We start from the raw sequence: 23999 nt of genomic DNA, 5'->3' as shown, positions 1-23999 counted from the left end.
TAAGCCCCATATTCACTGCCTTGGTATTGCAGTTTGGGGTACTAGAGCCACTGTGATTAACCTGTTTGAAATATTTTTTTAATGCTTTGCATTCCTCTGTTTTTCCTCTTTCCCGCTACACTGAAATCCTTGACATTATTGATGGGTGGCATTGTTGGCCTACAGGCAGAAGTGTGACCCATACATAGCTGCACCTAAAGCTTTAACAAAGTGTTTTCTTGTAATAACTGTGCAATTTTACAGAATAATTTTATTGCTCTTTGCCCCTTGCATGGATTTTATAATTGTTGTTGATGTTTTTTATGTGTTGACGATTTCAATAAAAACCATTTGAAACTAGAAGTCAGGGCTGAAGGAGTAGACTAGTTGGAGAAGATTGAAACCAACATTTGCTCAAATAACCATAGTTAACACACAACATGTCAATCAGACAATGGGCTAAAGCAGCAGAAGACCACCTAGTTGCCATTCCTATCAGCTAAGAACAGGAAACTGAGGTTGCAATTTGCACAGGCTTAATAAAAAATACAAGATTGGAAAACAATGCCTGGTCTGATGAGTCTCAATTTCAGTTGCAAGTCAGATGGTGGGGCCAGATTTTGGTGCAAACAACATGAAATCATGTATCCATCATGCCTTGGGTCAGAAGTTCAGGTTGGTAGCAAAACAGGTCAAGACTGGCACCATCTTCATGCTCAATTATATTCTTTCATAGCAATATTATACATTACACAGCAACTGTTGGAGTGTTGCACTACTTACCGGTAGTCAAGCTTGCTGCAGCACAGAATGCAAATGAAAAATATGATTTATATATACTCTGACATGGCCTATAACCAATGGCAATGCAGTATTTAATTGCCTGATCATAAAAAAACATCTAACAGAGACTTACTATAGGTTGGCTAATGTAGGATGTCCAGCTCTTCCCTGCTGGTCCGCACAAGTACACCCACACCTATTCGTCATGTCTCTCTGGGTGGCACCTCATTGCTGTCACCCATTGGCCACTCCCCCGGCAGACCTGATCGGGGAACTGACACGAGTACATGGCATGGCAAAACCATCCCACTCTAAACCAAGAGCCATATACTTCCTGCAGGGGCTCGATGGTAACCAGGGAAACCAGGCACCAGATCGTACAGAATGTGCTCCCATATCTGCATGTACGAATTTTACACACAGGTTGGGTGCTCTTCTATGTGACATTAGTGGAGACAGTACAAGGGAGCTATCTGCTAAAATGGTGCCATTGCTTTCTGATGATAGTTGGATTATACTGTAAAAGGAATTTGCTTACCATTACAGTAGCAATAAAAAGTACGTAAACCCTTTGGAAATATATGGATTTCTGCACAAATTGTTCATAAAATGTGATCTGATCGTCATCTAAGTCACAACAGAAGACACTCACAGTCTGCTTAAACTAATACCACACAAATAATTAAATGTTTCCATGTTTTTATTGAACACACCATGTAAACATTCACAGTGCAGGTGGAAAAGGTATGTGAACCCTTTGATTTAATAGATGGTTGAACCTCCTTTAGCAGCAATAACGTCAACCAAATGTTAAAGTTATTGCTAGCCAGTTGATTAACATTAGTTCTCAGTTTTGCTGTGCAGAAAACACACAAACATACAAGTTTGTTCCCAGCCTCAGGACAGGTCAGCATAATGAGATCAGAAACCAAGAGTAGCAGCTGGGAGAAACATGTGGCCCAGTAAGTTTTTGGGAAGGTTAGGAGGCGCCCGGTAGAAAGTAGTAGTGTAAATTACACTATATGGTGGAAACAACAATAAGTAGATAAAAAAAAAGTGTGGTCCTACCTTATAGGTGTCCCATTACGGGAAGAATACAAATGGAGGTATAGAATTAAAAGTAAATTTGATTTTATCCTCAGGTCAATAGTAGTGCCTTCAAGAACAAAAAGCAGCACTCAGATACAGCTGGAGTCAAACAAGAAATGCAATATATAGTTATTAGACTCTACAGATAGCTCAAGCTGCACGATATTGCATTTCTTGTTTGACTCCAGCTGTATCTGAGTGCTGCTTTTTGTTCCTAAAGGCACTACTATTGACCTGAGTGAAATGAAGTTTATTGGATTTACAGAAAGTGCGCAATAATTGAAGTTCGCAAAAATTGTTTAAATAAAAAAATTAGGCAGATGCATAAATTTGGGCACTGTTGTCATTTTATTGATTTCAAAACCTTTAGAACTAATCATTAGAACTCAAATTGGCTTGGTAAGCTCAGTGACCCCTGACCTACATACACAGGTAAATCTAATTATGAGATAGAGTATTTAAGGGGGTCAATTGGAAGTTTCCCTCCTCTTAATTTTCTCTGAAGAGTAGCAACATGGGGGTCTCTAAACAACTCTCAGATGACCTGAAGACAAAGATTGTTCTCCATCATGGTTTAGGGGAAGGATACAGACAGCTGTCTCAGAGATTTCAGCTGTCTGTTTCCAAAGTTAGAAACATACTGAGGAAATGGAAGACCACAGGCTCAGTTCAAGTTAAGGCCCGAAGTGGCAGACCAAGAAAAATGTCGGATAGACAGAAGTGACGAATGGTGAGAACAGTCAGAGTCAACCCACAGACCAGCACTAAAGACCTACAAAATCATCTTGCTGCAGATGGAGTCACTGTGCATCGTTCAACCATTCTGCGCACTTTACACAAGGAGATGCTGTATGCGAGAGTGATTCAGAGGAAGCCTTTTATCCACCTACAGCACAAACAGAGCCGCTTGAGATATGCTAAAATACATTTCGACAAGCCAGGTTCACTTTGGATAAAGCTGCTGCAACTAAGGGAACTAAAATAGAGTTATTTCGGCATAACAAGGGGCGTTATGTATGGAGGAAAAATAACACTGCATTTCAAGAAAAACACATGCTACCTACAATAAAATATGGTGGTGGTTCCATCATACTGTGGGGCTGTGTGGCCAGTGCAAGGACTGGGAATCTTGTCAAAGTTGAGGGACGCATGGATTCCACTCAGTATCAGCAGATTCTGGAGACCAATGTCCAGGAATCAGTGACAAAGCTGAAGCTGCGCGGGGCTGGACCTTTCAACAAGATAACAACCCTAAACACTGCTCAAAATCCACTAAGGCATTCATGCAGAGGAACAAATACAACTTTCTGGAATGGCCATCTCAGCCCCAGACCTGAACATAGTTGAAAATGTGTGGTGTGAGTTAAAGAGAGCTGTCCATGCTCAAAAGCCATCAAACCTGAATGAACTAGAGATGTTTTGTAAAGAGGAATGGACCAAAATACCTTCAACCAGAATCCAGACTCTCATTGGAACCTACAAGAAGCGTTTAGAGGCTGTAATTTCTGCAAAAGGAGGATCTACTAACATACTGATTTCATTTCTTTTTTGTGGTGGCCAAATGTATGCACCTGCCTAATTTTGTTTAAACAATTATTGCACACTTTCTGTAAATCCAATAAACTTCATTTCACTTCTCAAATATCACTGTGTGTGTCTCCTATATGATATATATAACTTACATTTTTTTATCGTAACAACCAACCATTTATACAGGAAAATCCTGACGATTAACAGGGTTGCTCAAACTTTCGCATCTCATTGTACATACCCAGGCAACGCCGGGTCATCAGTGGGCCGAGTTAAATACAAATTTCACTGGGAAAATGTAAACTGCAGCCATTCTTACACTGTTAATGGTAGGGCTTTGCACAGTTGGTCACTAGAGATGGCCCGAACCTCCGATTTTAGGTTCCCGAACCGCAAATATTCGCGAACTTACAAACTTTTGCGAACCGTAATAGACTTCAATGGGGAGGCGAACTTTGAAAACTAGAAACATTTATGCTGGCCACAAAAGTGATGGAAAATATGTTTCAAGGGGTCTAACATTTGAGTTTTTGCATGGATGAGTGGGATAGATGCCAAAAGTCCCAGGGAAAAATCTGGATTTGACGAAAAGCAGCGTTTTAAGGACAGAGATCATATTGCATGCTAAATTGGAGGCCTAAAGTGCTTTAAAACATCTTGCATGTGTATAGATCGATCAGGGAGTGTAATTAGAGTACTGCTTCACACTGACACACCAAACTCACTGTGTAACGCACCGCAAACAGCAGTTTGTGTTGTGATGGCCGTGCTGGACTGGTGCGCACCATGGCGAGAGTGCAGGCTATAGCGTTTTCAAGCCCATATGGTCGCCAGGCTGAGGTAACTCAATGACAGAACAACAGTGATTGTCCAGCTGATCGAATTTGGTCTGTCCACAATGAAGCAACGACCTTATTATCTTTGTTGTGCCACCCCCCGAGACACTCATATCAGCCTGGAGTCCTGGTGGACCCTGTTGGTGGTGGCGGAGAAGGCAGTCAAGCGGCCTGCGGGCAGAGGTGCTGTGTGGGGACCGACTTAGTCTTCAGGCAGGCCTGAGCGTGCTTTGCTGACCAGGCATCCGTGGTCAGATGAACCCTTGACCCAACGCTGTGTGCCAGAGATGTCACCACTTGCCTTTCAACATCATGGTACAGTTCAGGTATCGCCTTTTTTGAGAAAAAAATGTGGCCTGGTATCTTCCACTGCAGTGTGTGGCTACATAGTTACATAGTTATTTATTTGGTGTGAGGCACAGCGGAGCCGCCGCCGCACAGGGCAGCATGCCGGCGGTCTCCGCTTCACAAATGGCGCTCTCCGTGTCTCACTCGGCGGGTTCCGCCACTCATGCGGAGCCGCCGGCACAGAGCAGAGGAGACACTGCCGCCGTTGGCAATATGGCGGCGGATCCCGCTATTCACCCGGCGGACTTCGGAGCGCACGCTGACCTGGAGCCTGGCCTCTCTGACATTCAGGGCCAGAGGCTCATGCGCACGCGCGCGAGGCGACAGGACTCTTACCTCCTACGAAGGAAGGTCAGCTGACTCTCCAGTCAGCTGACCTTAGGAGGTCTCCGGATTGGCTTAGCTCCTGGGCGGGCTGGCTGAGTTACACTCAGCATAAAAAGAGCTGGATGTCAGTTCTTCTTTGTCTGCTGTCGTGTAAACACTTCTGTGTTAGCGCTCAGACCTTAGTGCAGTGCTCTGGTGTTGATACTAAGGATTTCACACCTTAGCGTAGGATTATTATTGTATATTGATCTGTGTTTTGACTCTGGCTATCCCTGACTATTCTATCTCTTGCTGATTGTGTACTTTTGCCTATCTGATCCTTGTTGCCGACTCCTGCCTGTTCAACGATTTCTCTTCTGCCTTCCGCTCCTGTACTGTCGCTGCTATCTCTGTTGCCGAACCCTTGCATGTCTGATCGTTCTCTCTTCAGTGAAACGTCTCCCACTGGAGGGTCAACTCTGAGGCTTGCCTCTCCGAGACGCCTGCCCCAAGCAGACGATTACTGCTGGGGGTCGAGATTCCTCACTCAGTCTGGTCGGAGGATCTCACGCACGGGGTTCCCATTCAGAGGTAACCACACCTCTGAGGAATTACCGTGTGGTGGACATTTCCACACCATCTGATATATTACTGTCTTATTGTGTTTTTGCTGGTGTTCAGAGGTTAGCAATATATCGGATTATCGGTGATACTGCAGATCATCGATAATCGGGTATATATCTGCATTTTTGGTGATACTGCAGATCGCCAATAATCAGATACTCTCTGAGTGCTGACACCCATCGTGACATTTGGGTTGAAAAAAGACATACGTCCATCGAGTTCAACCACAGAACAAAGTACAATACCAGCCTGCTCCCTCACATATCCCTGTTGATCCAGAGGAAGGCGAAATCCCTTGTAAGGCATGGTCCAATTAGCCCCAAAAGGGAAAAAAATCCTTCCCGACTCCAGATGGCAATCAGATAAAATCCCTGGATCAACATCATTGGGCATTACCTAGTAATTGTAGCCATGGATGTCTTTCGACGCAAGGAAAGCATCTAAGCCTCTTTAAATGCAGGTATAGAGTTTGCCATAACTACTTCCTGTGGCAATGCATTCCACATCTTAATCACTCTTACTGTAAAGAACCCTTTCCTAAATAAATGGCTAAAAGATTTTTCCCCCATGCACAGATCATGTCCTCTAGTCCTTTGAGAAGGCCTAGGGACAAAAAGTTCATCCGCCAAGCTTTTATATTGCCCTCTGATGTATTTATACATGTTAATTAGATCCCCTCTAAGGCATCTTTTCTCTAGACTAAATAAACCCAGTTTATCTAACCTTTCTTGGTAAGTGAGACCTTCCATCCCACATATCAATTTTGTTGCTCGTCTCTGCACCTGCTCTAAAACTGCAATATCTTTCCTGTAATGTGGTGCCCACTGAATTCCATATTGCAGATGTGGCCTTACTAGAGAGTTAAACAGGGGCAATATTATGCTAGCATCTTGAGTTTTTATTTCCCTTTTAATGCATCCCAAAATGTTGTTAGATTTAGCTGCAGCGGCTTGGCATGGAGTACGATTGTTTAACTTGTTGTCGATGAGTACTCCTCAAGTCCTTCTCAAAGTTTGATGTCCCCAACTGTTTCCCATTTATTTTGTATGGTGCTAGACCATTGGTACAACCAAAATGCATGACTTAACATTTTTCAACATTGAATTTCATCTGCCATTTATGTGCCCATATAGCCATCCTATCCAGATCCTGTTGCAATATGTCACTATCTTCCTGAGAGTTGATGATTCTGCACAATTTTGTATCATCTGCAAAAATAACAACATTGCTTACTACTGCATCTACTAGGTCATTAATAAATAAATAAATTGAAGAGCACTGGACCCAGTACAGAACCCTGTGGGACCCCACTGCTAACAGTCACCCATTTTGAGTATGATCCATTGACCACAACTCTTTGTTTTCTGTCCATTAGCCAGTTCCCTATCCATGCACACAGACTCTTCCCCAGTCCTTGCATCCCCAACTTTTGCACTAGACTTTTGTGGGAAACAGTGTCGAAGGCCTTTGCAAAGTCCAAGTATAGCGTTCACTACCTCATAAAAGCCGAGCATGTTAGTCAAACAGGACCTGTCTTTAGTAAAACCATGTTGATGCTGAGAAATAAGATTATTTTCTACTATGAAGTCATGTATAGTATCTCTTAGTTACCACTCAAATAGTTTGTGCACAACTGATGTTAAGCTTACAGGACTATAATTTCCTGGATCAGATTTTTTGCCCTTCTTAAATAATGGGAAAACGTGGGCTGTACGCCAATCCACTGGGACTCTGCCAGTTGAAAGAGAGTCACAAAAGATAAGATAAAGGGGTTTATCTATAACTGAACTTAATTCCCTTAGGACCCGGGGATACATGCCATCCAGGCCAGGTGCCTTGTCTATTTTTAATTTATTTATTCTTCCTTCACTTCTTCCTGCGTTAAGTATTTAATATTACAGTTGGAAGATTGAGACTACTGCATCTGTAATTTGCAACAGTGATGTTTCCCTTGTGAAGACAGAAGCAAAGAAAGCATTTAATAACTCTGCCTTACCTTGGTCGTCCACCATTGAGTTCCCACCCTCATCCTTTAGGAGTCCAATACAGTCAACCTTTCTTTTTTAGAGCTGATGTACTTGTAAAACTTCTTTGGGTTAGATTTGATATCCCTAGCGATTTTATTTTCAGCTACAATCTTTGCCAGCCTAATTTCTTTTTTACAACTTTTATTGCACTCCTTATAATTGCTTTATGCAGCCTCGGTCCCCTCCTGTTTTAGGACCTTATAGGCATTCTTTTTCCCCTTCATTTTATCTCTAACCTTTCTATTCATCCATAGAGGCCTTTTTTTATTCCTAGACATTTTGTTTCCATATAGGATAACATACTACAATATTGATTGAGAATAAGTTTAAAAGCTTGCCATTTCCCTTCAGTGTCCTCCCCTTGTAGTACATTATCCCAGTTCACCAAACTTAGTGCCTGCCTGAGTTGATTGAACTTTGCTTTTCTAAAATTCATAGTTTTAGTGGTCCCGCTTCCCCGCGGCCTATCAGTCACCAGATCAAACGTTATTATGTTGTGATCACTATTTCCCAAATGTTCTTGAACCTGCACATTTGATACATTATCTGGTCTATTAGAAATGATCAAATCCAGTAACGCATTCCCCCTAGTTGGTTCCGTTACCATTTGAGTCAAGTAATTGTCCTGTAGTGATGCCAGAAATCTGCTGCTTTTACCAAAATGGGTAGCCTCAATACTCCAGTGAATGTCTGGAAGGTTGAAGTCACCCATAACTATGACCTCATTTTTGCTTGCAGCTTTTTCAATCTGCTGTAGTAATTGCTCTGCTTTTGTGTGCTGCTTTTCCTCAGGTGGTCATCCCAGTGCAGTTTGTGCTTTGTAATCATGTGCCTTTGTAAGGCAGTTGTCCCTACGCGGGTCTTGGTCTTTCCTAGGCTCAATTTTCGGTGGCAGAGAGTACAGATGGCATTGCTCTCATCTGAGGCAAACACACACAAAAATGTCCACACCATTGAGCCCTGGGGTGATGTCACTTTTGTGGTGGCGGCCAACGGAGTGTTAAGTGGGGTGCCAGAATCAGAGCATGAGGAGTAAGATATGTCACGCTTCCGTGCGGAAGCTGAGAAAGATGAGGTGTTCTGTGTTAAATAGTCAACTACATCCTGACAATATTGGGGGTTGATGGCATGTGCCTTCTTCTGAACACTGTACTTTGGTTGAGGGCCTCACGAAATCACGAAAGCGCGACCTCGAACAGACCTGCCAGGTGGCCTGCCTCTGGCTCTGCCTTTTGTTTTGTCCATATTGGGGGGGATGAAGTGCAAAGGTATGCACTGACTTAACTAATACAATGTACGGTTACACAGGTGCAGTGAACAGGTATGCAGTGACTGCTGGTACAACAATGTGCGGTTGCACAGGTGCAGTGAACAGGTTGCAGTGACTGGTATTACAAATGTGCAGCTGCCTGTCACACACACACACAGGTACCCTGAACAGGTGCAATGACTGGTGGTATTAACAATGCGTGCACTCATGTAGGTATAGGTAGGTAGGTGCACTGAACTGGTGCAGTGATTGGGATTACAAATATGCAGCTGCCTGACACACACACACACACACACACACACACACACACACACACACACACACACACACACGGACTGCAATGACAGGTGCAATGACTGGTGGTATTAACAATGCATGCACTCACGTAGGTATAGGTAGGTAGGTGCACTGAACAGTGAACAGGTGCAGTGATTTGGATTACAAATGTGCAGCTGCCTGTCACACACACACACAGACTGCAATGACAGGTGCAATGACTGGTGGTATTAACAATGCGTGCGCTCATGTAGGTATAGGTAGGTAGGTGCACTGAACAGTGAACAGGTACAGAGATTGGGATTACAAATGTGCAGCTGCCTGTCAGACACACAGGTAGTCACTGAATGTAACAAGGAACGTTCATAACACTCTACCCCCAACCATCATACCAGTCGGTGCAGGATCAGGCAAGCCAGGCCATAGCAAGACAAACGAGCAAAGAGGGATCCGCAGACCAGACCAGGTTGAAGTAAAAAGGCTGATAAGTTTATTCGAAAAAATCCAGAGACAATGCAATAAAATCACAGGATCAACTAATTGTTGATCCTGTGATTTTATTGCTTTGTCTGTGGATTTTTTCGAATAAACTTATCAGCCTTTTTACTTCAACCTGGTCTGGTCTGCGGATCCCTCTTTGCTCGTTAGTCACTGAATGTGCTGGGACTGGCAGTGGCACGGTAGGAATTAAGGTGCCAAAGGCCAGCTGACTGACAGGGCTGTATATAATGCAAGTGGGACACACACACACACACACACACACACACACACAAAAAGATCACAAGAACAACATTAGCTCTCAAAAGAGCTGTTGAGGGGTGCTTTTTTTAGCAATAAGAATCAGCAAGGAGCAAGCTAACAAGCCTACAAGAGCCTAACTAAACTTTCCCTATAGCTCTCTCTGCAGCAGCTCTCCCTTCTCTAAATACTGCAGCTACACGAGTGAGTGAAAAGGCTGACGCTACCTGCCTTTTATAAGGGGGGGGCTTCAGGAGGGAGTGTAGCCTGATTGGCTACAACGTGCCTGCTGACTGTGATGTAGAGGGTCAAAGTTGACCCTAATGATGCACTATGGGGGCGAATCGAACTTCCGCACAAGTTTGCGGCTCTCCGCGAACGCGAACCACGGAAGTTCGCCGGGAACCATTCGCTGAACAGTTCGGGCCATCTCTATTGGTTACTGGGTGACTGGGATTAATATTCAGAAATGTGGGTGGAGCCTACAAAAAATTCACCTATTGATTTTCAAGGAAAATATTTAATTGCTGACATTCTTGCACCGTTAATGTGCCATTAACGGTGCAAGAATGTCAGCAATTAAATACTTCCCTTGAAAATCAATCTGAATTTGAACCTCAGTCACCCAATGACCAACTGTACCAGAAAAGGGAGTAAAGCCACAGCCAATCAGATTTGTTTCATTTCAATGCAAATTATTGATGCCAAAGACTGCAAAGCCCACAAATTTTTTTTTTTTTTTTTGCATATCACACTATTCCTATTTTTCCACTGCAATTACATCTCATAAGTACATAAAACATACATTTTATTTAGTAGTCGATATACAATTTGGAGTTTAATATAAACAATGTAAAAAAATATATAGATAAGAAATAAGTTCTATTATGATAAAAGTAGGACTGCATCTGTGACTTGTTAAAAAAAAAAAATACAAGAGCTGGTGATGGAATGGGGAGGAGGGGAAACTTTTCATGACTTCAGCAACCATGGTCTGCTTCTTCTATATACATACACAACCAATTGGTTTGACAAAACCATCATGGATCTAAAAAAGAAAGGGCGCAGACTAGAAAGACAGTGGCGTAAATCAGGGACTGGGGAGCACAAATCTAGCCTAGTTCAACACCTCAGACAATACCAACAAGCAATAACCAAGAAAAAATCAGACTTTATCTCGCACAAAATATCTACAGCCAACAACAGAGCTGCTCAACTCTTCCACACAGTGGAATCACTCTGCAATCCTTCCTGCCTAAAAGCCCCAACCACATACTCCAGGGAAAGGTGTGAGGAATTCTCTGCCTTCTTCACAAACAAGGTGTCTACCATCCGTGCCAGCATTACACCAACAACATCAATTGACCACTGGACGTTGCATATGCCTACTACCGTACCACCATGGCAAGTCTTTGACACTCTGAGTGTAGAAGATTTTGGAATTCTCATTCAAAGTCTCCACCCCACTACCTGCGACCTGGATCCTGGCCCAACTGGATCCTTAATGCAGTGCCCAGCGCTGTTCAGGCCAGCACTTCACAAAATCACTCAGTGCTCCTTGCAAAGTGGACTTTTCCCAGAAGAACTAAAGAAAGCAATCATAAAACCCCTCCTGAAGAAACCATCACTAGATCCTGATTCTGTAACCAACTACAGACCTGTGGCGAACTTACCATTCCTATCAAAAGTTATCGAGAAAGCAGTCGCCAACCAGCTAGAAGCCAGGCTTACAGATAACAACATCTTTGATACTTTTCAGTCAGGATTCAGGAAAAGGCACAGCACTGAAACAGCATTAGTCCGAGTAATGAATGATCTACTTACTGCAAGGGACAAGGGTGATTGCTCAATTCTGATTCTTCTTGACTTGTCAGCAGCATTTGATACTGTGGATCATGAAATACTAATCCAGCGACTGAAGAATTACTGTGGCCTAAGGGGTACTGTTCTTAGCTGGTTTCAGACCTTCCTATCTGGCAGGACACAGCAAGTATGTCTGGGCACACACTACTCTAATCCAGTGCCACTTGCCTATGGAGTTCCACAGGGTTCTGTACTATCACCATTACTCTTTGCAGTCTACATGCTCCCACTGGGCAAAATAATCCAGAACTATGGTTTAGGATACCATTGTTATGCAGATGACACACAACTGTATCTGTCCTTCAAGCCTGGCACCCAAGACCCATCAGCATCCATAAATGCGTGTCTAGTGGATTTACAAAATTGGATGAACACCAGCTGGCTGAGGCTGAACTCTGACAAAACAGAGGTGTTGGTGGTAGGTGGTCCACACATGATGGATAAAGTTCAAAACGCTCACCACCTCAAACTAGCAATTGGGGGAGATACTGTACAGTATAAAGACTCTGTGTGAAACCTTGGGGTGATCCTGGATGGAAATCTAAAACTCAGACAGCAGGTATCAGCTGTCGTCAAGTCTTCCTTCTTCCATCTAAGAAATATAGCGAAAATCAAACACCTTATCCCAGCTGAAGACCTACCTGCCCTGGTTCACGCATTTGTATCCTCCCGCCTAGACTACTGCAACGCCCTGTTAATCGGATCTACAGATAAGGTTCTGCGCCCCTTACAGCTAGTACAGAATGCTGCAGCCAGACTCCTAGCCAATGCCCCCTGCAGCTCACACATCACCCCAGTACTGCAAACTCTTCACTGGTTGCCAGTAAAATGGAGAATCAATTTTAAGATCTGCCTGCTGACATTCAAGGCTCTACACCACATGGGACCCAAATACATAGCGGATCTATTGGAACTTTATGCCCCTCCACGCACCCTCCGCTCTGCCAACAAGATGAAGCTGGTTATTCCCAGGATACACTTAACATTTGGTGCTCGGGCCTTTTCCTATGCAGCCCCTACTCTATGGAACTCACTTCCACAATCAGTACGAGAGGCTCCTTCTCTGGACAGCTTTAAAAAAAGGCTAAAAACTCACCTCTTTTCCCTAGCCTTTGAGACTGCATAATGCAGGGTCACAGCGCTTTGAGTCCCCAGGGAGAAAAGCGCTATATAAATATTATTGTTATTGTTATTTGCTTTGGGGAACCATACATTATCTGATGTTTATACAAAGTCACATGCTTAGCATCAATACAACAGAACCAGACTGTACAAAGAATTTGCACGCAAAGAAGTTTACTTGCCCTGCACATATAAGTTAAAGTTTAAAAACAATGTACTTTCAGTACCTACACATTTAAAGGAAACCTAAACTGAGAAGGATATGGATTTTTCCTTTTAAAATAATACCAGTTGCCTGAGTCTCCTGCTGATCCTGTGTCTCTAATGCTGGGAACACACGGTGCGTACCCGCACTCGATTCCCGTCCATGCGTCGCTCGATTCCCGTCGATTCGTTTATTTCCGACATGTCCGATTCGCGATTCGATGGATCGTTAGGTCGATTTGCCATACTTTACATGGCATTCGACCTAAAAATCATCGAAATGCACTCGGAAATGCTCGGAAATAATCGAATCGTCGGGAATCGAGCGGCGCATTTGATGCGGGAACGCAACGTGTGTACTCAGCATAATACTTTTAGCCACAGCCTATCAACAAGCATGCAGATCAGGTGCTCTGACTGAAGTAAGACTGGATTAGCTGCATGCTTGTTTCAGGTGTGTGATTCAGCCACTACTGCCAACAAAGATCAGCAGGGCTGACAAGCAACTGGTATTGTTTAAAAGGAAACATTCATATCCCTCTCAGTTAAGGTTCCCTTTCAGTAGCCATGCAAACCAAGGTTGCATCAATATATAAAAATCTATATATATTTATATGTCCCCAAAGAGCCATGTTCAATACAGAGCACTATATACAGTTGCAATACCTGTGTCCGTATTTTACCCAGGGAGATCATGCAGTAATTCCCTTGCCAAAAATGGCAGATAAAGCTAAAGCTAAAAATATGTTGCCCAACTATACACATTGGCTGAGGTCCATTCAATACTTGGAAGAAGTGCAGAAAGAGTGAATCAACGAGCAATCAGTGTCTCCAGGTTTGAAGCAGATATTTTCTTCTACAGCACAGATCAGTTCTCTCCTAGTGGTCACTTCAGTTTTCCAGCTGCCTAATCCATTCCTCCACCATGCTCCTGTGCTTTGTAGGCTGCTTCCATCCCGAGGTATTTGTCCTTCCCAATCTGTCACTATACTTTCTTCTGGAGCTCAAGAGGTCATCAACCTCAAAACTTGGACTCCTCCAAGAATATCTTGATGTCAAGTCTAGTGCTGTGCTTCTTGACACAATTTCAGATGCACTTAGGCTACTTTGGCTCCTCTTAGAAAGAAATTCTGATGACATACTCCAGCTGCCAAGATCGGATGTTGTATTTCTTGGGTAAAATTTATGATTACGTAACCTACTAAACTTTTCCTCCTCAAAGCATGATTTACGCCTACTTTTTCTTTCATTCAAACTCCTAATTCTGTCTAGTTCTTCAGATGAACCAGAGAGACCCTCTACTACCCTTCCTCTCTCCATTCTACTTCTCTTAACTTGTCTCACTATTGAGCTCATCTCCAGAATGGGTTAGAAGTCGCTAAACTTTTGTACCATCTCACTATTGTCAGACCTTCACTGTCATGATATACCCACTCCAGTCCTATTCTAACTGGCGGTAACATATTTACATATCCCATAATGTTATTGAAAAAAAGTATTCTGAAATGAAAACTGTCTTGATATTCTGATGTGATATTCTGATATTCTCCAATGTGAAGGATATGATACCTTAAATTGCTCTGTGGGGACATGATGTCAGAACTTGTAGTATGAGTGCTGTTTAAATTTGAGGTGCACAGTGGCAGCATGTGCTGTATGGCATACAGAACTGGATTATCCACAAGGCACACCTAGGCAGCTGCCTAGGGCCTGTAGAGAGTCTAGGAGCCTGGTGTATGCAAGCCCCCACCAAATCTTACTAAATAAGCCAGATGACCATATGTGGAGGACAAACAGTGTTATCTTGCCTAGGGCCCCATTTCATAGTAATCCTTTTCTCACGGCTTATATCATACGCAAAGTGTTCTATAGTATATGCAATTTTATTTTTTACTAGTACAAAGGCCCGCCCGATGAAAAGTGGGTGCTAGGCCTTAGACTCGAACCCCCCCAACACGTGCACATCTGCAGCCTGCGCATGCACGCCCACAACCCACTCATGCTCACACCACCGCACACACTTGTCTGTGTGAGTGTGAGCGGAGGGGGGTGGAGGGCACAGAGTCTGGCTGCCTTACTTTTTTCAGCAATGTGGAGCCTATCCACGGAGGGAGACGCTGGAACCTCGAGGATATTTTACATGCGCATAGTTTTAATGGAGATTGTAAGTGCAATTTTAAACAATTTTTTATTGGAATAAACGGTGTTACGCTATTGGAGTGTCTGTCTGAGTTCAAAGGTGCTGAGAGACTGGAGGGACGTGCCTGAGAAGGAATTGTGACACCGCTGCAGGCGCTTATGCTGGTCTTAATTGGTCAGCCATATGATCTGGTAAGAGGCCAGCGTGTCTGTAAACGGATTGTAGGTGTGGTTCACACTGGTGGAGGTTTGTGTGGCAGACACGAGGTGAAGTGTATATGAACCAACGTACTACACCATAGAGGTTCCTCTTGTCTTTTTACATGTACCGCGGTGAGTCCATTGAAGACACGAGAAGGCTTTTGCAGGCTGGGCCACATACGCTAAATGCCAAATGTAGTGATTGGCATTTTCATCTGGTGAGCATGATCATTTTGCATTAAGGATTCCATTAATTGATGACAATATTGCAAGTCTGGATTGTGTGACAAGGGCTGGGAATACAGGCGTGAGAAGTACAAGGACATTTACTCAGGCTATCGTATTGGGCCTGAGCACTTGGATTTTCGCCTATGTTTACACATTGTGAAGAGTATATGCATTGTGCACTATTGCTGTGAGGGGGATCGGATTTTTTTGGTTTGGGGGGTATCATACTGTGCCTATTTGAGAGTAAAAGAAGAATTATGTGTATACTGTAGACCTGTTGAGCGCTTAGTTGCATATAAAATTACTGAAAGGGGACACACATCTCTACCACTTAGAGCGCACCAGGTTAATAATAATTTTAACATTTGAGGTCTGTGGAGAGGAGCGCACTTTTCTTTCTATTTATTTTAATGTGGTTTTTCTGGTGGATTTAATTTTCCAGTCTTATAGCGAATTATGCCTACCAGTATAAAATTGATATTTTAAATGTGTTTCTTGTCTTTATCTACAGTACATTTAAGTTATTTAAAAAAACAAACATATTTTTATGCAGGTTTCCTTTCTTGCTCAGTGGTCCCTCTTCTTCTTTTTACACTAGCTTACATTTTTCTGGGTGGCCCTAAAGGGGGTGACTTATATAATTGTTTGGGGGGGAGGGGGGTTGTTTACTTTCTGGTCACTAGAATTGAGCAGACGTTTTTCTTGTGTATCCCTATTTCATTATTTCTGACATTCCAGGGAGCTTACCAGACAACATGTAATATCAAAAGATGGTAAACTATTTTCAAATCTGAACCATCGTATTAAAGGTGCACATTGGGTCACGTTGAGCCTTCTGCTGCAACCGTGCGCCTCAGCTGTGTAAATTTGAAATAAGTGGTATTTTTGAGGAATAATTTTATTATTGAACAACAACCATGTTCTCAATGAACCCAAAAAACTCATTAATAGCAAAGCTGAATATTTTTGAAAGTAGTTTTTAGTTTTAGCTATTTTAGGGGGATATCTGTGTGTGCAGGTGACTATTACTGTGCATAATTATTAGGCAACTTAACAAAAAACAAATATATACCCATTTCAATTATTTATTTTTACAAGTTAAACCAATATAACATCTCAACATTCACAAATATACATTTCTGACATTCAAAAACAAAAGAAAAACAAATCAGTGACCAATATAGCCATCTTTCTTTGCAAGGACACTCAAAAGCCTGCCATCCATGGATTCTGTCAGTGTTTTGATCTGTTCACCATCAACATTGAGTGCAGCAGCAACCACAGCCTCCCAGACACTGTTCAGAGAGGTGTACTGTTTTCCCTCCTTGTAAATCTCACATTTTATGATGGACCACAGGTTCTCAATGGGGTTCAGATCAGGTGAACAAGGAGGCCATGTCATTAGTTTTTCTTCTTTTATACCCTTTCTTGCCAGCCAGCTGTGGAGTACTTGGACGCGTGTGATGGAGCATTGTCCTGCATGAAAATCATGTTTTTCTTGAAGGATGTTCCACTGCTTGAAGAAGGTGTCTTCCAGAAACTGGCAGTAGGACTGGGAGTTGAGCTTGACTCTATCCTCAACCCAAAAAGGCCCCACAAGCTCATCTTTGATGATACCAGCCCAAACCAGTACTCCACCTCCACCTTGCTGGCGTCTGAGTCGGACTGGAGCTCTCTGCCCTTTACCAATCCAGCCACGGGCCCATCCATCTGGCCCATCAAGACTCACTCTCATTTAATCAGTCCATAAAACCTTAGAAAAATCAGTCTTGAGATATTTCTTGGCCCAGTCTTGACGTTTCAACTTGTGTGTCTTGTTCAGTGGTGGTCATCTTTTAGCCTTTCTTACCTTGGCCATGTCTCTGAGTATTGCACACCTTGTGCTTTTGGGCATTCCAGTGATCTTGCAGTTTTGAAATATGGCCAAACTGGTGGCAAGTGGCATCTTGGCAGCTGCACGCTTGACTTTTCTCAGTTCATGGGCAGTTATTTTGCGCCTTGGTTTTTCCACACGCTTCTTGCGACCCTGCTGACTATTTTGAATGAAACGCTTGATTGTTCGATGACCACGCTTCAGAAGCTTTGCAATTTTAAGAGTGCTGCATCCCTTTGCAAGATATCTCACTATTTTTGACTTCTCTGAGCCTGTCAAGTCCTTCTTTTGACCCATTTTGCCAAAGGAAAGGAAGTTGCCTAATAATTATGCACATCTGATATAGGGTGTTGATGTCATTAGACCACACCCCTTCTCATTACAGAGATGCACATCACCTAATATGCTTAATTGGTAGTAGGCTTTCGAGCCTATACAGCTTGGAGTAAGACAACATGCATAAAGTGGATGATGTGGTCAAAATACTAATTTGCCTAATAATTCTGCACTCCCTGTATAATACTTAGTTGAAATGTTGCTAGTCTTTACTTTGCTGTCAAACAATGAGTGTACCAACAGTTCAATGTGTAAAGTCATAAAAAAAGTACAGATACACACAAAATCTGCCATAGTACTGCCTACTTGGCATTCATATATACAGGAGATGCAATGGATTGTCAAATACACGTCAACACTGTTTATATGTTTTTCTAGAATTAGAGCTTGCAGATCTTATCATACGAAATACATAACTTTATAATACATAACATTATATCTTCACCCTTATCTTAGTAAAGCTTGCCCTGCATGTAAACCACCACTACATGGGTCAAGAAACTATATTGAGAAGAAAGAAGGAAGAAGAAGAGCGAGGAAGCAAAGACAGAAGAAAAGGAGTAGAGAGGTCTATATGTTCTTGTCCAGAGCAGCCTTTGGGGGGGGGAGGAGGGGGGGGGCAAGTGGAGCAATCGCCCCAGGCCGCGCGCTTGAAGAGGCCCGGCACTGCGGGCCGCGATCGCTCGCTCACCTGGCCGCGTGCCCGTGCAGCCAGCAGGAGGGGAGCCGAGAAGAGGGAGAGCTGTGCAAACGGCGGGGAAGGGGAGCCATATCCCCTCTCCTTCCCTTACCTTAGGGTGCTCTCCCTCCCTCGCTCTCTCCTCCGAAACTAATGTGCGGGTGGGCTGGCTGGCAGCGGGCGGAACTCACCTCCATCTCCAGCACCGGAAGTTCTGGTGCCACTGCCGCTGCTCTGGTCTGGACCAGACCAGACCAGCGGCAAATCCATCCCGCGCCTGCGACGAGACGGAGGTAAGTTCCGCCCACTGCCAGCCAGCCACCTGCACATTAGTTTCGGAGGAGAGAGCAAGGGAGGGAGAGCACCCTAAGGTGAGGGAAGGGGGGTGGGGGAGATGGCCCCCCTTCTTCGCTGCTGTGCCCACCTCTCTCCCTCCACTGCGCTGCTCTCCTCCTGCTGGGGGTACACCTGGCTACCTATTCTGGGACATATACACCTGCCTACATATACTGGGGACATATATACCTGCCTACATATACTGGGACATATACCCCTGACTACATATACTGGGGACATATACCAATGACTACATATACTGGGACATATACCCCTGGCTACATATACTGGGACATATACCCCTGGCTACATATACTGGGGACATATACCCGTCTATATATACTGGGACATATACCCCTGGCTACATATACTGGGGACATATACCCCTGACTACATATACTGGGCACATATACCCCTGGCTACATATACTGGGGACATATACCCCTGACTACATATACTGGGACATATACCCCTGGCTATATATACTGAGAACATATACACCTGACTACATATACTGGGGACATGTCCCCCTGGCTACATATACTGGGCACATATACCCCTGGCTACATATACTGGGCACATATACCCCTACCTACATTTACTGGGCACATATACCCTTGGCTACATATACTGGGGACATATACCGCCACTACATATACTGGGCACATATACTTCTGCCTACATATACTGGGCACATATACCCCTGCCTACATATACCTCTGGCTACATATACTGGGGACATATACCCCTGCTTACATATACTGGGCACATATACCCCTGGCTACCTGTTCTGGGGACATCTCTACCCCTGGCCACCTGTTCTGGGGACATCTATACTGCTGGCCACCTATTCTGGGGACATCTATACCGCTGGCCACCTATTCTGGGGACACCTACAGACCTGGGGCTAACTATTTTTGGGGAACCACTGCTCTCAGATTGAGTGTATTTTGGGGAACTGCTGCCAGGTGAGAGGTAGCTACCATATTAAGGTGGCATTCTACCTATTTATGTGAAATACTGTCCATTTATGTGCCTCATGACTGCTGAATTTGTCTTGTTGGGGGCCTCATGATTTGTTGGGGGCCTCAAGATCGCTGAATTTGTCTTGTTGGTGGCCTCATGATTGCTGAATTTGTCTTGTTGGGAGCCTCATGGTTATTGAATTTGTCTTGTTGGGGGCCTCATGATTTGTTGGGGGCCTCAAGATCGCTGAATTTGTCTTGTTGGTGGCCTCATGATTGCTGAATTTGTCTTGTTGGGAGCCTCATGGTTATTGAATTTGTCTTGTTGGGGGCCTCATGATTTGTTGGGGGCCTCAAGATTGCTGAATTTGTCTTGTTGGGGGCCGCATGATTGCTGAATTTGTCTTGTTGGGGGCCTCATGATTGCTGAGTTGGTCATGTTGGAGGCCTCATGATTGCTGAATTTGCTGAATTTTGCAAGACAAAAGTTACTACAACAATGTGAATTTTGTGAAACATGAACCATAGAATTTCCAAATTAATTGAAGCATGAGCTCCCCCACCCCCGTACTTAAAACCACCATGCAAATGTTTGTTTTTATATTGGTTGGCTTAGTGGCCTTTACCTGACATAACTGTTTTTAAACAATAATAATAAGGAATACTGCATTAAAGGTGGACAAGCCCATGAACGTGGCGATACGGTATATGGCCTACACTTATGGCTCTAGGCCCCGCATGTGACACTCGCCCCAGGCCCCGCATACTCTAAGGCCGCCTCTGTTCTTGTCACCCGGTCTGACAACTTTTCCTAGTGCATTTGTCTCATGCTCCATAACCCAAGACATCCACATTTGGTGAAATTTTTGTGGACATCCTCCGCTAGCATATGTGATTTTATACATAGGAAGAGCAAGGTTTGTATTTTCTATGATTAGGAAACCCAAAAGGATGTTTGCTAGGTAACATAAAAGAAGCAATCCTGCTCTCTGCAAGCAGGGAGGTTTCCTACCTCTCTAAAAGAAGGAATCATCAAGCCCCTTCTCAAAAAACCTTCCATGGATCCAGATGCTATGAGCAGCTACAGACCTGTCTCCAACCTCCCCTTCTTAGGTAAAGTTATTGAAAAGGCTGTCTATCTGCAACTTGAAACCAGGCTGTCAGTAAACAACATCCTGGACCCTCTACAATCTGGCTTTAAGAAACACCACAGCTGTGAAACAGCCCTCATCCAAGTCTGCAACGATCTGCTCATGGCAAGGGACAGAGGGGAATGCTCCATCCTAATCCTGTTGGATCTCTCAGCTGCTTTTGATACAGTTGACCATGAAATCCTGCTTAACAGACTGCAGGAGTACTGTGGCATCAGTGGATCAGTCCTCCAGTGGTTCAGATCATTCCTGACTGACAGAACACAGAGAGTATCCCTAGGACCTATAATGTCCAAACCTGCACCTCTACAATTCGGAGTGCCACAAGGATCAATCCTATCCCCTCTGCTGTTTGCAATCTACATGTTGCCACTCGGTACACTTATCCAACGACATGGCCTGACGTACCACTGCTACGCCGATGACACACAGCTATACCTGTCCTTCAAACCTGGTGGAACAGACCCTACCCCAAAAATAAACTCTTGCTTAGCTGAGCTTCAGGCATGGATGAATGATAACTGGTTGAAACTGAATGCTGACAAAACTGAGGTCCTGTTTGTCCAAAGCCAGTGCTCGCCATCAAAACAGCTCTATCCTAAAGCAACACCAATCAGGATTGGGAATTCAGACATAAACAGCTCCAACCTTGTGCGTAGCCTTGGCGTACTAATCGATGGGGAATTGAGTTTCAGAAACCAAATTTCATCTGTAGTTAAATCTTCCTTCTTTCATCTGAAGAACATTGCAAAGATTAAACATCTGATTCCCCCAGAGGATCTTCAAACCCTAGTCCACGCCTTCATCACATCACGGCTGGACTACTGCAATGCCCTTTATGCTGGCCTCCCCAAAAAAGACCTGCGTCGCCTGCAATTAGTGCAGAATGCTGCTGCCAGATTGCTAACAAACCAGCCTCGCCACTGTCACATTACACCGATCCTTCGCTCACTGCACTGGCTACCAGTAGAATGGAGAATACTCTTCAAGATTGGACTGCTGACATTCAAATCCCTGCACAATCTGGGCCCTGGATACATGAAGGACTTGCTGAAGCTGCACCACACCTCTCACAACCTCAGATCAGCAAGTTCTATAAACTTGGTCACTCCCAGAGTGCACCTCAAAAAATCTGGAGACAGAGCCTTCTGTCATGCTGCCCCTACTCTTTGGAACTCCCTACCACACCCAGTAAAGACAGCACCATCCCTGGAGCTATTCAAATCCAGACTGAAAAGCCACCTGTTTAGCCTGGCATTTCCAGATTTATAAAATTCTTCCCCTGTACCACGATGGTCGGAGCCATGCTTATGCGCTTTGAGTCCCACGGGAGGAAAGCGCTTTACAAATGTTATTTGTTGTTGTTGTTGTTGTTGTTGTTGTTGTTCTTTTATGTTACCTAGCAAAAATTCTTTGCGGTTTCCTAATCATATTCATAACCCCTGTCCATAGTGCTTGTGAATACTGGCAGCCCTACAACGAATTTACCAAATTAATTCCCTGGTCAGGTAACAATGAATAATGCCATACAGGAAGATGTGTGCCATAGTTAAAACCACGTTCCACCATGTTCTTTACATGAGGTCAAAGGCAGGGTGAAGGGTAGAAAGGAAGAAAAATACCAACTTGCTGTGGTTCCAGCACTTGATTTAGATCTCTACCTTAACTGAGGGACCCTTTTGGCACTTATACAGGGGAGGTGCGTAATTATACAGGGGGTATCTTGGATAACTATATTGGGGGCTACCTACATGGGGGGGGGGGGCATTTAAGGCTACCTATCCTCGAAAAAAAAGCTATGATTACCTTTACTACAGGGCTACTTCTGGCTACCTATACTGAATGGTTACCTATACACAGGGACTACCTTTGATTACTTATACTGGGGGCACACATCCTGCTATCTATACCAAGGGGGGGGGGACCTCTGGCTACCTATACTGGGTGTTTACACATCCTAATACCTATACAGTAGGGACTAATATTTAGGGGCACACCTGAATGCTAAAGCCTTGTGCACACTGTACAGATCTGACACTAGCCTGCAGTTCTGTGCTCTGTAGCTATGCTGACGGACTTACAGAGAGGCATTGGATTAATGTAACAGGGCAGGTGAGTGGGAAAGTCAATACTCTGGGCTGGCTCGATTTGTTAGGCTGACCATTGGCTGAGGCGTCGGAGAGAATCAAGGGCAGCTGTAAACATGCTAGTTTCTTATTTTGGCTGTCATCACCGGCTGCCTAGGTTGAGTTGCATCTAGTATGTGCACGAGGCTTAATTTTACTATCTGGGGAAGGGATCATGCATGGCTTCCTAACAATCCTACCTGGGGAACTCGCCGGACTGCCTAATACTGTTAACTGGTTGGGGGCACATCTGGCTACCTAATATTCATATCTATGTACACATGGCTACTTAATTCTGTTATAGGGAGAGCATAGCTACTTTTATATATATATATATATATATATATATATATATATATATATATATATATATATATATATATATATATATATATATATATATGTGGTACTACTGTCTCAAGTATTTTTAGATTGGCACACCTCACTACAGGTATTTAATTTGCTTGTCTTGAGGTACCTGGCTACTTGAAGGGTATGTATAGTGAAAGGAATGTGCCCAGTTTAACTTATCTGGGGCTTCTTCCAGACCCCTATATTCCTTCTGGTCCTTTGCCATAGTTACACTGTTCCATTCAGCAGCTGTGCCCCTCCGTAAGCAGGCTGACAGAGTCAGTCACGGACTACTGTGCATGCGTGGCCCAGGCTGAGCGCCTCCTCAATCCCGCTCTCATAGCCGGGAGCATTCGGTGCATGTACAGTTGCAATTTTTTATTGGCTGGGGGTGCATGATCGAGAAGGTCTATGGCCCAGAGTCATGCATGCAGCTTTAGGGGGGGTACAGCTGCTGAATGGAACAGAGCAAAACAACTGTGAGGGTCCAAAAGAACTACAGGGGGCAGGAAGAAGCCCCAGGTAAGTTAAACTGGGCACATTATTCTCACTTTAGGCTTCCTTTAATTACTTTATCTAGAGGTGTGCGATTACCCAATTATTTTATTTGGATGCTTGT

The 23999-nt window shown here is 43.9% G+C and overlaps 1 protein-coding gene across 8 annotated transcripts in view; it reads right to left on the bottom strand.

The window, feature by feature from the left end:
* Window positions 1-23999, bottom strand: part of FAM120B (family with sequence similarity 120 member B) — a 748069-nt gene that overhangs the window by 165136 nt on the left and 558934 nt on the right. For 7 of the 8 annotated variants that reach the window (XM_068231923.1, XM_068231924.1, XM_068231929.1 and 4 more), the window contains one exon: window positions 763-777. The exons of the other annotated variant lie outside the window; for it this stretch is intronic. In XM_068231923.1, the coding sequence (XP_068088024.1) occupies window positions 763-777 (15 nt within the window). The remainder of the gene's footprint in view (window positions 1-762; window positions 778-23999) is intronic. 8 annotated transcript variants of the gene reach the window in all.

The sequence above is a fragment of the Hyperolius riggenbachi genome, chromosome 4, assembly GCF_040937935.1.
Source record: "Hyperolius riggenbachi isolate aHypRig1 chromosome 4, aHypRig1.pri, whole genome shotgun sequence".
In the NCBI taxonomy this organism is placed as follows: domain Eukaryota; kingdom Metazoa; phylum Chordata; class Amphibia; order Anura; family Hyperoliidae; genus Hyperolius; species Hyperolius riggenbachi.
The sequence above is the reverse complement of the archived record's forward strand: the minus strand, read 5'-3'. Positions and strand labels throughout refer to the sequence as shown.